At 42.8% G+C, this 13,634-nt stretch overlaps 1 protein-coding gene across 3 annotated transcripts in view; it reads right to left on the bottom strand.

The window, feature by feature from the left end:
- The window catches only part of PI4KA (phosphatidylinositol 4-kinase alpha), a 95,892-nt gene extending 82,355 nt beyond the window's left edge, over positions 1-13,537 (bottom strand). For 2 of the 3 annotated variants that reach the window (XM_074973112.1, XM_074973113.1), the window contains exons 1-5: positions 13,315-13,537; positions 4,635-4,751; positions 2,516-2,609; positions 752-840; positions 134-206 (exon numbers count right to left, since the gene is read on the bottom strand). In XM_074973112.1, the coding sequence (XP_074829213.1) occupies positions 134-206; positions 752-840; positions 2,516-2,609; positions 4,635-4,751; positions 13,315-13,455 (514 nt within the window). In that variant the 5' untranslated portion in view covers positions 13,456-13,537. Of the gene's footprint in view, positions 1-133; positions 207-751; positions 841-2,515; positions 2,610-4,634; positions 4,752-4,884; positions 5,007-13,314 lie in introns of those variants that run through there. The other variant, XM_074973115.1, reaches the window with a different exon arrangement.
- Between the last annotated feature and the right edge of the window lie 97 nt (positions 13,538-13,634).

The raw sequence follows: 13,634 nt of genomic DNA, 5'->3' as shown, positions 1-13,634 counted from the left end.
ACAGACCCGATGGTGAATGCTAGTTATATAATACACTTTTTAAACAGAATTGTGGCAAAGGTTAGAGAGTAAGTGAAGTTCAGATGAAGCTACAATAAAGATGAAACACCAATTTAAAGAACTGTCCTAATACCTTTCTCCTGGTTTTGTGGGGACTGGCACATTCCCAGCAGGAACTGCATCACTTGCAGAATTGCCTCTAAAACCTAAAACAACCAAGACAGACATACAAAAACATTCTTCAGTGAACACTTTAAAGCTAGCACATGCCAGATCATTACATTACGTCAAATGAAACTTGCGAATATTAATTTTGAACTTCACATATTTTAAATTGAATGGGTTTTTGATACTGTATGAAACAAAGATATATTTCTCTCTAATTCATTTAACTGAAGAAGCCTCCTTAGCTAAAGTAATATCCTAAATAAACTCATTAAGTATTAGCATTTTGAGAAAGCAATATCTCCAACTCTGGTATCAAACACATTAATTTTAAGTCACTTGGCTTTGTTATGGGCAATGTTTTTGGGCTCAAACCTCAGAAGACACGTGTGAGTAACTTTTGAGCACAACAGGACTATTCACAGAAGTAAAGTTATTCAACTGCAGTGTTTATGTGATTGCATCCTTTGTGAAGAAAAGCTGCCATGGTATTCTTTATTTTAAACCCTTTTTTCACCTTTTTGAGATAGTTATTTAAACAGCAGAGATCTAAGAGTGCACATCAAAATATTTCAGTTAACTCTACCTGTTCTCTAAGAGTGGCATCCCTATAGGCAACATCTGACAACAAAGTCACCAAGCAGAAGCTGAAGTTTTCTGCAACTGGAAGCATGCCTACAGAAGTGGGGAGGGAAAGGGTGGAGAGAGGAGAGACAACATTACAATAGTACTTGGGTCAGCCATTTGAAAATAAGAAGTAATATTTTATTATTGTCACAAGAAATCATAAGGCATCCTTTCAGCAATGCCCCATGGCACAGCTAAATCAAGCAAGTCAGCGGCTGAGTAACTGACATATACACAAAGATTTAAATCATACCCTTGAGCCAGTAATTAGCGAAAAACAAGAGAAATATGTTGCTTTAGAGGGAATAATACATGTTTCTTGTTTCATATATAAGTCATGGCAGAAGACAAAGACTGAAAATAAAGTAGTCATTTGGCATTAACATTCACACAATGAACAAATTCAAGTATTGAAAAAAAGCGAGAAAGAAAGCAAGAAAGGCATACTGATTCCAAGTCTGAGAACTAACGAAAGATGCAATAAAGAAAAACAAGCAAGCGCAACAGAAGCGGACAGATTTGCTAATATGGAATAGTCATTGTTGCAACAACCTATAAAGCTAGTGTAGCTGTTTCAGAAAAAACAGCGTCTTCCCAACATGCAGGAGAAACCCTATTGTTTAATAATCATAAGGCTGAAGGATCAGGCCCTAGGAGAAGACTGACATATGCTGCAAGGCAGGATATGTTGACAAGTAACAACTTAACTGCCACATTGTACCCTGACAGGTTATCCACTGGTGCCAATAATAGACTGGAGAGCAGACAAGACAATAGCATCATTTGAATCTCTTGGACAAAAAAAGCCAACGGAGTTTGAGTAAATGCGCCTTTCAGGTGGCAAAGATTTTAATAAAGGACTCCGACCAATCCTTGCTGAAACTAAGCTTGAATCTGAAAAGAACCTGCGTAACTCATTCTAAGAGGATTTAAACAGAGAAAGCTGGACATTCTCAGCAGGAGAGGAAAGTACAAAAACCAGCTGACGTCAGAAAGTTGCAAACTATGAAGTTCAGAGTTGTTCCCTGGTAGGAAAGTGAGATTCGAGAGGAGAGCCAAATGCCCTAAGAAAAACATATCAGACAGGTGGGGTTAGTCTGTCTTCCTGAAGAAGGGAAAAACAGGAGTTTCCAGTCTCTATAGCCGTGCTGTGAAAAGGGAAAATCCTAAATATGTCAAGCATAATTTAATAAAAACAAACAAATAAACAAACAACAGTATGCACTCTAATTTGGAGCTTTTCAGGATTTCAAAATACTTTTACAAACATTAGCAAACTAAACCTTACATACCCCTACATGGTAGAGAAGTACTCTCTCTACTATTTTAAAGATAGGTACATTAAGACTCCAAGAAGTTTAGTGTTTTACCCAAGATTGAACAACAAACCAGTGGCAAAGCTGGGAATAGCCCCCAAGAATCTTGACCGTCACTCTCCACTCTAGTCATTATACTGTCTCCTAACAACTTAGCCCTGAAGATGTGACTGACTGGTATTGAATTATTTGGAAAGCAGTTAAGCTGACATCAGGAAAGGTGTGAGCTATTCAACTTCCTTTCTGGCCTCTCAAGAAGAATCAATTTTACTGCTGTATCTTTCCAATACAGGCAGTTATGTCAACAGCTAAAAACACAAGGGGGCTAATCACATCCTTTTGTACTCAGCCCAGAACTTAATTCTATTTCCCAAGCACATACTCTGAAGAGTAAAACTTAAAACCACCTCTGCCTTTTCGTGCAGTGCTTTCTTCTATCCACTGTACTTTGGGAAGACCCCTCAGAAGCCGGAGAAGATAAGGGACCACACTATCTTTGTGCTGAAAGAGAAAACATTTGTTTGAAATGAAGGATAAAAATTGAGTAACAGTTTCAATATACATGAGTCATGCAGAGGAAGGGTATAGTGACTATATATAGAACTCAAGTCATCTAATGATTACTTACAGGCTCCCTAAATATCGCATAACTGATTTAATACAGATAAGGTAAATCATGTAACTAGTTCAATGCTATAAATAAAATTGTTCCATCCTACCAATTGCTAAATGAGACAGGACACTGTTGGTCTATCATGCAATTTGGGGATGATTATATGTCTTGATATTTTGTCTCTAGTATGTTGATTTGAGTCTAACAAGAAGCAGAAAATCATTTTGCTAGATTGCTAAAACAGAGTGTAAGCTTTCGTGAGCTACAGCTCACTTCATCGGATGCAGTGAGCTGTAGCTCACGAAAGCTTATGCTCAAATAAATTGGTTAGTCTCTAAGGTGCCACAAGTACTCACACGGCTGTTACTCTGAAACCTAAAACAGAGTGGAAATTCCCAAATTCTAATGCCAGCCATGCCTCTGTCACACTCCATAGCCTTGAGCAAATCACTTAACCTCTCAGTACAGGCGCTCAGTTTCCTAATGTATAAATTGGGGACAGTGCTAACTTCCCTCACAGGGGTGGATTAACTCTTGTTCAATGCTTTGAATACATAAAGCATCATATAAATGCCAAGTTCCATTACAAGTGATGTGGTTTGCCCAGTTCTTGGTAATGAGTTCACATCACAAAATTAAAACAGCAAAGCTGTTAATATTGCATTCATCTAGATCAGGGGTGGGCAAACCTTTTGGCCTGAGGGCCACACTGGGGTTCTGAAACTGTCTGGAGGGCCAGGTAGGGAAGGCTGTGCCTCCCCAAACAGCCTGGCCCTCTACCCCTATCTGCCCCCTCCCACTTACCACCCCCCGACTGCCCCCCTCAGAACCCCTAACCACCCAAACCCCTCCCCACTCCTTGTCCCCTGACCGCCCCCTCCCAGGACTCCTTGTCCCCTCCCGCAAATGCCCCCCTGGAACCCCACTCCTTATCCAACCCCCCCTGCTCCCTGTCCCCTGACTGCCCAGACCCCTATCCACACTCCCGCCCCCTGACAGGCCCCCCAGGACTCCCATACCTACCCAACCGCCCCCTGTCCCCTGACTGTCCCCCAGGACCTCCTGCCCCTTATCCAACCACCCCATTCCCCACCCTCTTACCATGCCACTCAGAGCACCAGGACCGGTAGCCGTGCTCCCCAGCCAGAGCCAGCCATGCTGCCGCGCAGTCAAGAGCACCGGAGCAGGCCAGCAGCTCTCGCAACTGCGCTGCCCGGCAGGAGCTCGCAGTCCCGCCACCCAGAGCGCTGGCGTCACGGCAACCTGAGGCTGTGGGGGAGGGGGCACAGCAGGGGAGGGGCCAGGAGCTTAAGGGCCGGGCAGGACAGTCCCTGATCTAGATCAACTGGGAGGCTGAAACAGAAGTGTCTTGTGGCCTGATCCAAAACCCACTGAAGCCAATTAAAAGATTCACATTGAGTTCAATGGATTTGGATCAGGCACTTACAGCATCACATCTCCCTCCTTCTAGAGATGATACCACCTTTAGGGCATACTGAAGCCTTCGCATCAGCTCATGGAAACATCATGGCTGCCTGTCCCAGAGAGGCCAGATGTTTAAGATGAATGTTCATGAAGAACATAAACAGCATTATGTGTATAGGTTTTCATCCTAATCCCTCCCATGCATAAAAAGGAAATTATGGGCCTGATTGTCAGATGTAGGTATATGTTTAAACATAATGTGTGTGAAAATTTAAGCAAGCAATTGCACATTACAGTTTTGTGCAAACCCTTCTAAATGTCAGGTCCCGTAGGCCTAGATAGAGGCTACATTCACTTTCATACTTTGCCATGTCTTATTTCAAGCAAGAAACATCTATACTTAACATTTCATTCACCAACCAACACCATTTAAAGATTTATTCAAAAGTACTTCAGCTGAAGAAAATTAAAATGAGGGAAAGTTGTACCTGAAGGTCAGACTCAATGAGAAAAATTCCCAAAGCAATCACAGCATCTCTGCGGCGCTCATCTAGCTGGAAAATCCCATGGAAATCCACAGGGCACATACATAGCAGCTTCTGCACCTGCAGAAAGAAAAAAAAATGGAATGTTAGAACACCGCATTGAGGAACACATAATGCACACATTAAAACTATGATTGCCAATACCCACAAGCGATCCTATGGCTGTGTCTACACTATGAACTAGCTCACGTACACAGTCTCGCACTAGTTCCATGAGAAAGCATAGCTGCAGTAGTATGGGCAGCAACAGCAAAGGCCTGGCTGAGCTGTGCAAAGTACAAACCCCCTGAAACTGCCTCCATTGCCACTGCCCATGGGGCTACCGCTGTTTATATGTTGGCTAGCTCTCACTGAATTACTTTGAGTATGTGTACACAAGCACAGGAATGACACCTCTCATCTGTAATGCAGACCTAGCCTAAGAAAACCAAATTAAAAGCCCTGGCTTTTCATTCTTAGAAATCAGAGATGGAAGAGACCTAAAAGGTCATTGTGCCATTCCCCTGCCAAAGCAGGATTCTTCCATACAGTACATTCTCTAGTCTTTTAAACATACCGGGCCATGGGGCTTCCACAATTTCCTCTGGGTAGCCCCCAGTGCCATCGCTAATGTTTTTCAGGGCAGAACACTGAGTTTACTGCATCATGTCAATTCAAAGAGTCAATTCCACACCAAATGTCCTTTATTATTCAGCCTTTTAATGAAAATAACCAGGTTCCAGTGGAAGGGAAGAATGATGTTTAGTAAGAAAGGAAAGAATGGATGTCAACTGTCCACTTTTATACTTAGCGTAAATTAACAATTTTCTTCTACAATTGTATAGTCTTTAGGTCTCCAAGAAGTCTTTCTGGAAATCTTGAAACTTTGCATAGACATCATATAGTATATGACAGGGCCCAATCCTGCATTCCTTGTGCACTGAAAACTCCCTTCCACTGAATTCACTTGGTTTCTGGATGTGCTATAAATGCACAATAGGGCTATATATCACTATATTTGCTCATCTCCCTTGAATACAGAAACCTTTTCTTAACCATGGGTGTAAGTAGATGTTGTCATTGCGACAGAGATGCTTTCTCCATACACAGTATTGCTAAAGGAAGCAGTATTGCCTAGCTGGGTGGGACGGATTGTTCAAATCCTTGTAACCATGTAACAGAATAAGTTGCTAGACCTAAGTATTATTCTACCATTACCTTGCATACTATAGTATCTGCTTCCATATCTACTAAATATGCAATCACAGAATATATCAAATCTCGCAGATGTCTGCTTTATGTACTGAAAGGAGACATTATTTAAAAGGAGAAACAGGTAAAGACAAGTCATCAAAATGGCCTGACTTTCAAAGGTGTTGAGCATCCACAGATCCCACTGATGCTACTGAAAAGGGGTGCTCAGTACCTTTGTCTGTCAGGTCACTTCTTATTTAAGTGCCTAACTTTAGGCAGTCAGGTTGAAAAAATGTTGACCAAGTCTTTTAATATCCGAAAAGGAGTATTTTCTATTGTAAGATCAGAAAGGAAAAAAAAGTTATTTTTATTATGAACTATTATATAAGAGTACTCAATATGTCTTACTGGATAAGTGTCATTTCATTTGCAATTCAGATTTTCAAAGCACTATATTTCATGGTTCTCTCATCCAAACTTCTCTAACACTGAACAGGTTCACAAACAATATGCATTAATTTATAATACAGAAACATAAAAGCAGCATCCCCCAAGGATCTTGTGCTGTTCAACATATTGATAAAAAAATCTGAAAAAGGGGGTGAACAGTGAGGTGGCAAATTTGCAGACAAGCTAAAATTACTCAAGATTGCAGTCCGCTTTGGATTTAGCTAAGACTTACAAAGGGATCTCACAAAACTGGATGACTGGGTGACAAAATAGCAAATGAAATTCAGTGTTGATAAGTGCAAAGTAATGCACACTGGAAAACATAATCCCAACTATACATGTAAAATGATGGGGTCTAAATTAGCTGTTATCAATCCAGAAAGATCTTGGAGTCATCGTCGATAGTTGTCTGGTAACATCTGCTCAATGTGCAGTGACCACCAAAAACGCTTTCTCCACACCACTCAGGTGTTATGGTTAAGGTTGAGCATTGCTTACTGTTAAAATATTTTATCATATCCACACAAATGACATTGTTTTGACTGATGTCATTAAAAGAACACCATAGGTTATTATGTGAAATTAAAAAAATCCAGTTTGTTATTTTTATGCTCTTTGTTTACTTTTTGCATTTCCCACAATTTAAGGACAACAGAAAATAAATCAGTTTCACTCTTCTTCCCTCCCCCCACTGAATTTCACTTTCAGGTTCTTTAGTTGTTATAGTTCTGGTCTCAAGCACTTCGGGAAAATATTTATTTTTATTTTGGGTCAAAATTGAAGGTGACATTGTCAGGTAAGCACCATTTGTGTGTTTGGTGCTGTAAAGAAAACAGGGGGGGGGGGCGCTTGAAATTTACTCCACTGGGCTTACAGTCTAAGAGTGTCCCTGCCAACAGTTAATACCAGGCATATTGCTTCATATTCTGAGTAGTTTACGTAAATGAGAAGTAAGCATTCACATTAGTAAACTCTGTGCCTGGTAGTTTCAGTGTGTTTGGTCCTCTGCACAGAACTATATTGCACGCTGGGGCTTCCGATTTATCATAAGACTTCATAGTCATTGATGGGGTCATAGTTTCCAAATACGCATGTCAGAGGTGAAAGGCTATATAGAAAGTAGGCATAAATCCTAGAATCCTATTTTCGACGTCTCTGACTCAAGGAACATTTCCAACACACCTCCGAACAACATACTAACGCACAGAGACCTTCCTACCAACACTACAAAAAGAAGGATTCTGGGTGGACTCCTCCTGAAGGTCGAAACAACAGACTGGATTTCTACATACAGTGCTTCCGCCGACGTGCATGGGCTGAAATTGTGGAAAAGCAGCATCACTTGCCCCATAACCTCAGCTGTGCAGAACACAACGCCATCCACAGCCTCAGAAACAACTCTGACATCATAATCAAAAAGGCTGACAAAGGAGGTGCTGTCGTCATCATGAATAGGTGAGAATATGAACAAGAGGCTGCCAGGCAGCTCTCCAACACCACTTTCTACAAGCCATTACCCTCTGATCCCACTGAGGGTTACCAAAAGAAACTACATCATCTGCTCAAGAAACTCCCGGAAAAAGCACAAGAACAAATCCGCACGGACACACCCCTAGAATCCCGACCTGGGGTATTCTGTCTGCTACCCAAGATCCATAAACCTGGAAATCCTGGACGCCCCATCATCTCAGGCATTGGCACCCTGACAGCAGGATTGTCTGGCTAGGTAGACTCCCTCCTCAGGCCCTACGCTACCAGCACTCTCAGCTATCTTCGAGACACCACTGACTTCCTGAGGAAACTACAATCCGTCAGTGATCTTCCTGAAAACACCATCCTGGCCACTATGGATGTAGAAGCCCTATACACCAACATTCCACACAAAGATGGACTATAAGCCGTCAGGAACAGTATCCCCGATAATGTCACGGCAAACCTGGCGGCTGAACTTTGTCACTTTGTCCTCACCCAAAACTATTTCACATTTGGCGACAACGTATACCTTCAAATCAGCGGCACTGCTATGGGTACCCACATGGCCCCACAGTATGCCAACATTTTTATGGCTGACTTAGAACAACGATTCCTCAGCTCTCGTCCCCTAATGCCCCTACTCTACTCGCGCTACATTGATGACATCTTCATCATCTGGACCCATGGAAAAGAAACCCTTGAGGAATTCCACCATGATTTCAACAATTTCTATCCCACCATCAACCTCAGCCTGGTCCAGTCCACACAAGAGATCCACTTCCTGGACACTACGGTGCTAATAAGCGATGGTCACATAACACGGAAACCTACTGACGGCTATGCCTACCTACATGCCTTCAGCTTTCATCCAGACCACACCACACGATCCATTGTCTACAGCCAAGCTCTACGATACAACCGCATTTGCTCCAACCCCTCAGACAGAGACAAACACCTACAAGATCTCTATCAAGCGTTCTTACAACTACAATGCCCACCTGCTGAAGTGAAGAAACAGACTGACAGAGCCAGAAGAGTACCCAGAAGTCACCTACTACAGGACAGGTCCAACAAAGAAAATAACAGAATGCCACTAGCCATCACCTTCAGCCCCCAACTAAAACCTCTCCAACGCATCATCAAGGATCTACAACCTATCCCGAAAAATGACCCATCACTCTCACAGATCTTGGGAGACAGGCCAGTCCTTGCTTACAGACAGCCCCCCAACCTGAAGCAAATACTCACCAGCAACCACACACCACACAACAAAAACACTAACCCAGGAACCTATCCTTGCAACAAAGCCCGTTGCCAACTGTGTCCACATATCTATTCAGGGGACAACATCATAGGGCCTAATCACATCAGCCACACTATCAGAGGCTCGTTCACCTGCACATCTACCAATGTGATATATGCCATCATGTGCGAGCAATGCCCCTCTGCCATGTACAATGGCCAAACCAGACAGTCTCTACGTAAAAGAATAAATAGACACAAATCAGACGTCAAGAATTATAACATTCAAAAACCAGTCAGAGAACACTTCAATCTCTTTGGTCACTCAATTACAGACCTCAAAGTGGCAATTCTTCAACAACAAAACTTCAAAAACAGACTCCAACGAGAGACTGCTGAATTGGAATTAATTTGCAAACTGGACACAATTAACTTAGGCTTGAATAAAGACTGGGAGTGAATGTGTCATTACACAAAGTAAAACTATTTCCCCATGTTTATTTCCCCCCACCCCACTGTTCCTCACGCGTTCTTGTCAACTGCTGGTAATGGCCCACCTTGATTATCACTACAAAAGGTTCCGCGCGCGCTCCCCCCCCAGTGTGTATGGTAACACCCATTGTTTCATGTTCTCTGTGTATATAAAATCTCCCCACTGTATTTTCCACTGCATGCATCCAATGAAGTGAGCTGTAGCTCACGAAAGCTTATTCTCTAATAAATTTATTAGTCTCCAAGGTGCCACAAGTACTCCTTTTCTTTTTGCGGATACAGACTAACACAGCTGCTACTCTGAAGCCAGGCATAAATGTAAAATTTTGTTATATTAACGAAGTGCCTGCATTTTAAATTGTTTTTTTTTGAAAGAAGTTATGCATTGTATCTTATGACTGCCACCTGTTGTTCATTGTAACATACAAACGGCCATACTGGGTCAGGCTAATGATCCATCTAGCCCAGTATCCGGTCTTCCGACCGTGGCGAATGCCACATTCTTCAGAGGGAATGAACAGAACATGGCAATTCTCCAGTGATCCATCCCCTGTCATCCACAAACTGATCTAATTCTGGGAACCTTAACCATCACAATACTGCCAGTGATCCTACAAACACAGCCTTTTCTCCTAATTACATTATTTGTAGCGTACTCACAGTTAATCTTCTGCATCACATAAAATTGTTCAAATAGTAAAAAAATAAATTTAGTTATTTTCTTTTATTTTTAATAATCTCGGTAGTTTTTAACAACACAACAAATGTATTCACCAATAAATAATCTGACAGTATCCCTTAAAATCAAATAATAACCCTAGCTCAGGTTCCCATAAAATACTTTATATACCGGTGAATCTGTAATGAGAGGACTTTATTTTTAGTGGATTACCACATCAGAGATAGACGTCTTGGTGGTCCATCAAACAAAATTAATTCTAAAAATGTACAAGAATTGGCTAGGGACAAGTCAGATACTGTTTACATTAATGCAGAATTTTCATTTTGGAAAATTCAACTACCCATTAATTTATTTTAGTTTAGCTTTATGTGCAGTAATAATCTAGTAAATTATAACTTCTCATTTTATCATTGTTATGTACTACAAAAGAAAAAGAGCTCTGACGAGCTAACTGTTCTTTGTGAGCATTAAACACCTGCGTTAAGGACCTATTCCAGGCCTAACATTCACATATGTAGGCTTTGCTCTCATAGGCTTGCTTTCACTAGACGTTTTTAAACTGACTGCTAATTAACTCAAGGTAAGAAGCCTAACACAGACATACCCAGAGGCCTAAAGGCCTAGACCAAACTGATGATCTGCAGGTACCATGTCCTACCCAGCACCCTTGGGAGACGTCCTATGTGTAGTCCAACTATGCTAAAACCTGCTGTAACAGCACACTTGCCATCAACCTAGCCTTACACATTCCTACCTCCATTACATACCAGTACCATGCATTAAACAAAGAGTAAAAAGAAAAGGAGTACTTGTGGCACCTTAGAGGCTAACAAATTTATTTGCATCCAATGAAGTGAGCTGTAGCTCACGAAAGGGTTATGCTCAAATAAATTTGTTAGTCTCTAAGGTGCCACAAGACCCCCTTTTCTTTTTGCGGATACAGATTCATAGATACTAAGGTCAGAAGCGACCATTATGATCATCTAGTCCGAACACCTGCTCAACGCAGGCCACAGAATCTCACCCACCCACTCCTGCGAAAAACCTCTCACCTATGTCTGAGCTACTGAAGTCCTCAAATTGTGGTTTAAAGACTTCAAGGAGCAGAGAATCCTCCAGCAAGTGACCCGTGCCCCATGCTACAGAGGAAGGCGAAAAACCTCCAGGGCCTCTTTCAGTCTCCTCTGGAGGAAAATTCCTTCCCAACCCCAAATATGGCGATCAGCTAAACCCTGAGCATATGGGCAAGATTCACCAGCCAGATACCCAGGAAAGAATTTTCTGTAGTAACTCAGATCCCACCCCATCTAACATCCCATCACAGGCCATTAGGCCTATTTACCATGAATATTTAAAGATCAATTAATTACCAAAATCATGTTATCCCATCATACCATCTCCTCCATAAACTTATCGAGTTTAATCTTGAAGCCAGACAGATCTTTTGCCCCCACTGCTTGCCTTGGAAGGCTATTCCAAAACTTCACTCTTCTGATGGTTAGAAACCTTCATCTAATTTCAAGTCTAAACTTCCCAATGATCAGTTTATATCCATTTGTTCTTGTGTCCACATTGGTACTGAGCTTAAATAATTTCTCTTCCTCTCCGGTATTTATCCCTCGGATATATTTATAGAGAGCAATCATATCTCCCCTCAACCTTCTTTTAGTTAGGCTAAACAAGCCAAGCTCCGTGAGTCTCCTTTCATAAGACAAGTTTTCCATTCCTCGGATCATCCTAGTAGCCCTTCTTTGTACCTGTTCCAGTATGAATTCATCCTTCTTAAACATGGGAGATCAGAACTGCACACAGTATTCCAGATGAGGTCTCACCAGTGCCTTGTATAACAGTACTAAAACCTCCTTATCTCTATTGGAAATACCTCGCCTGATGCATCCCAAGACCGCATTAGCTTTTTTCACGGCCACATCACATTGGAGGCTCATAGTCATCCTATGATCAACCAATACTCCAAGGTCCTTCTCCTCCTCCATTACTTCTAATTGATGCGTCCCCAGTTTATGACTCAAATTCTTGTTATTAATCCATAAATGCATAACCTTACACTTCTCACTATTAAATTGCATCCTATTACTATTACTCCAGTTTACAAGGTCATCCAGATCCTCCTGTATGATATCCCGGTCCTTCTCTAAATTGGCAATAACTCCCAGCTTTGTATCGTCCGCAAACTTTATTAGCACACTCCCACTTTTTGTGCTGAGGTCAGTAATAAAAAGATTAAATAAGATTGGTCCCAAAACTGATCCTTGAGAAACTCCACTGGTAACCTCCTTCCAGCCTGACAGTTCACCTTTCAATATGACCCGTTGTAGTTTCTCCCCTTTAACCAATTCCTTATCCACCTTTCAATTTCCATATTGATCCCAATCTTTTCCAATTTAACTAATAATTCCCCATATGGCACGGTATCAAACGCCTTACTGAAATCTAGGTAAATTAGATCCACTGCGTTTCCTAACATGGCTGCTACTCTGAAACCTAAACAAAGAGCGTTGCTTTAACTTGACATGACACAGGGGAAAAGAACTTGATTCTTATACATACCATAAAAACAGACCTGATTATTGGTATACTAATTCCCCCTAAAAAACTAGGTTCCTTAGGTACCTGGTGAAAACTTTCTCTCAGCAGGTTGTTAGGACAAGTGTTCTTCAAAAACAAAACCACCGGGATATTTTTAAAATCTTCTTGAACATTCATCAACGTTCATAACCTGAAACCAATGTCAGTCAAGCTCTTAGCTTGGTTTCCCTACAGGTGAGCCACACAAACATCACCCATAGATCCAGCGTCCACACACATAAACCTTGACACTCCGCCTTCGCGACACACGGGCTCCACCCCCAAGCATGACACACCCGCTGCCTCACACGACGCACGTCCCCCACACGTAGGGCACCCCCAGGCATGAAACACCTACCACCGGGCGCGCACCGCGCTCCACGCAGGACACGGGCCCCCCACAAGGGGCACACGCTACCCCACAGACATGACGTACATCTCGCATACGGGACACGCCCTGGCGCCCCACCGGCAGGACACCTGCCGCCCCAAGGGGGATGGGAGGCGCAAAGGCGACCCCGTTACCTTCTCCAGGGGAGCGGGTCTCTGCACGGCCAGCGAGCGGGACAGCGACAGCACCGTGTTGAAGTAAAAGCCCCGCGAGGAGCCGGAGCCGCTTCCCCGCCCGGCAGACGCGGCAGGAGCCGCCACCGCCGGAGCCGACATGTTGCGGGCGCGCCGCAGGGCAGGGCAGGGCGGAGCGCACCCGACGATGTTATCCTCTCCCTCGCTCCCTCACCGCTCCTCTCGCGAGCATCCCCCACTCCCCGCGGGAGCGCCGGGCTCCAATCAGGTAACACATATGGCGGCGCCTACGTTGACTTCACTTCCGGGCTGGATACCCA

This window comes from Natator depressus, chromosome 15, assembly GCF_965152275.1.
Source record: "Natator depressus isolate rNatDep1 chromosome 15, rNatDep2.hap1, whole genome shotgun sequence".
NCBI classification, from domain to species: domain Eukaryota; kingdom Metazoa; phylum Chordata; order Testudines; family Cheloniidae; genus Natator; species Natator depressus.
This window is presented reverse-complemented; position numbering and strand designations above follow the sequence as displayed.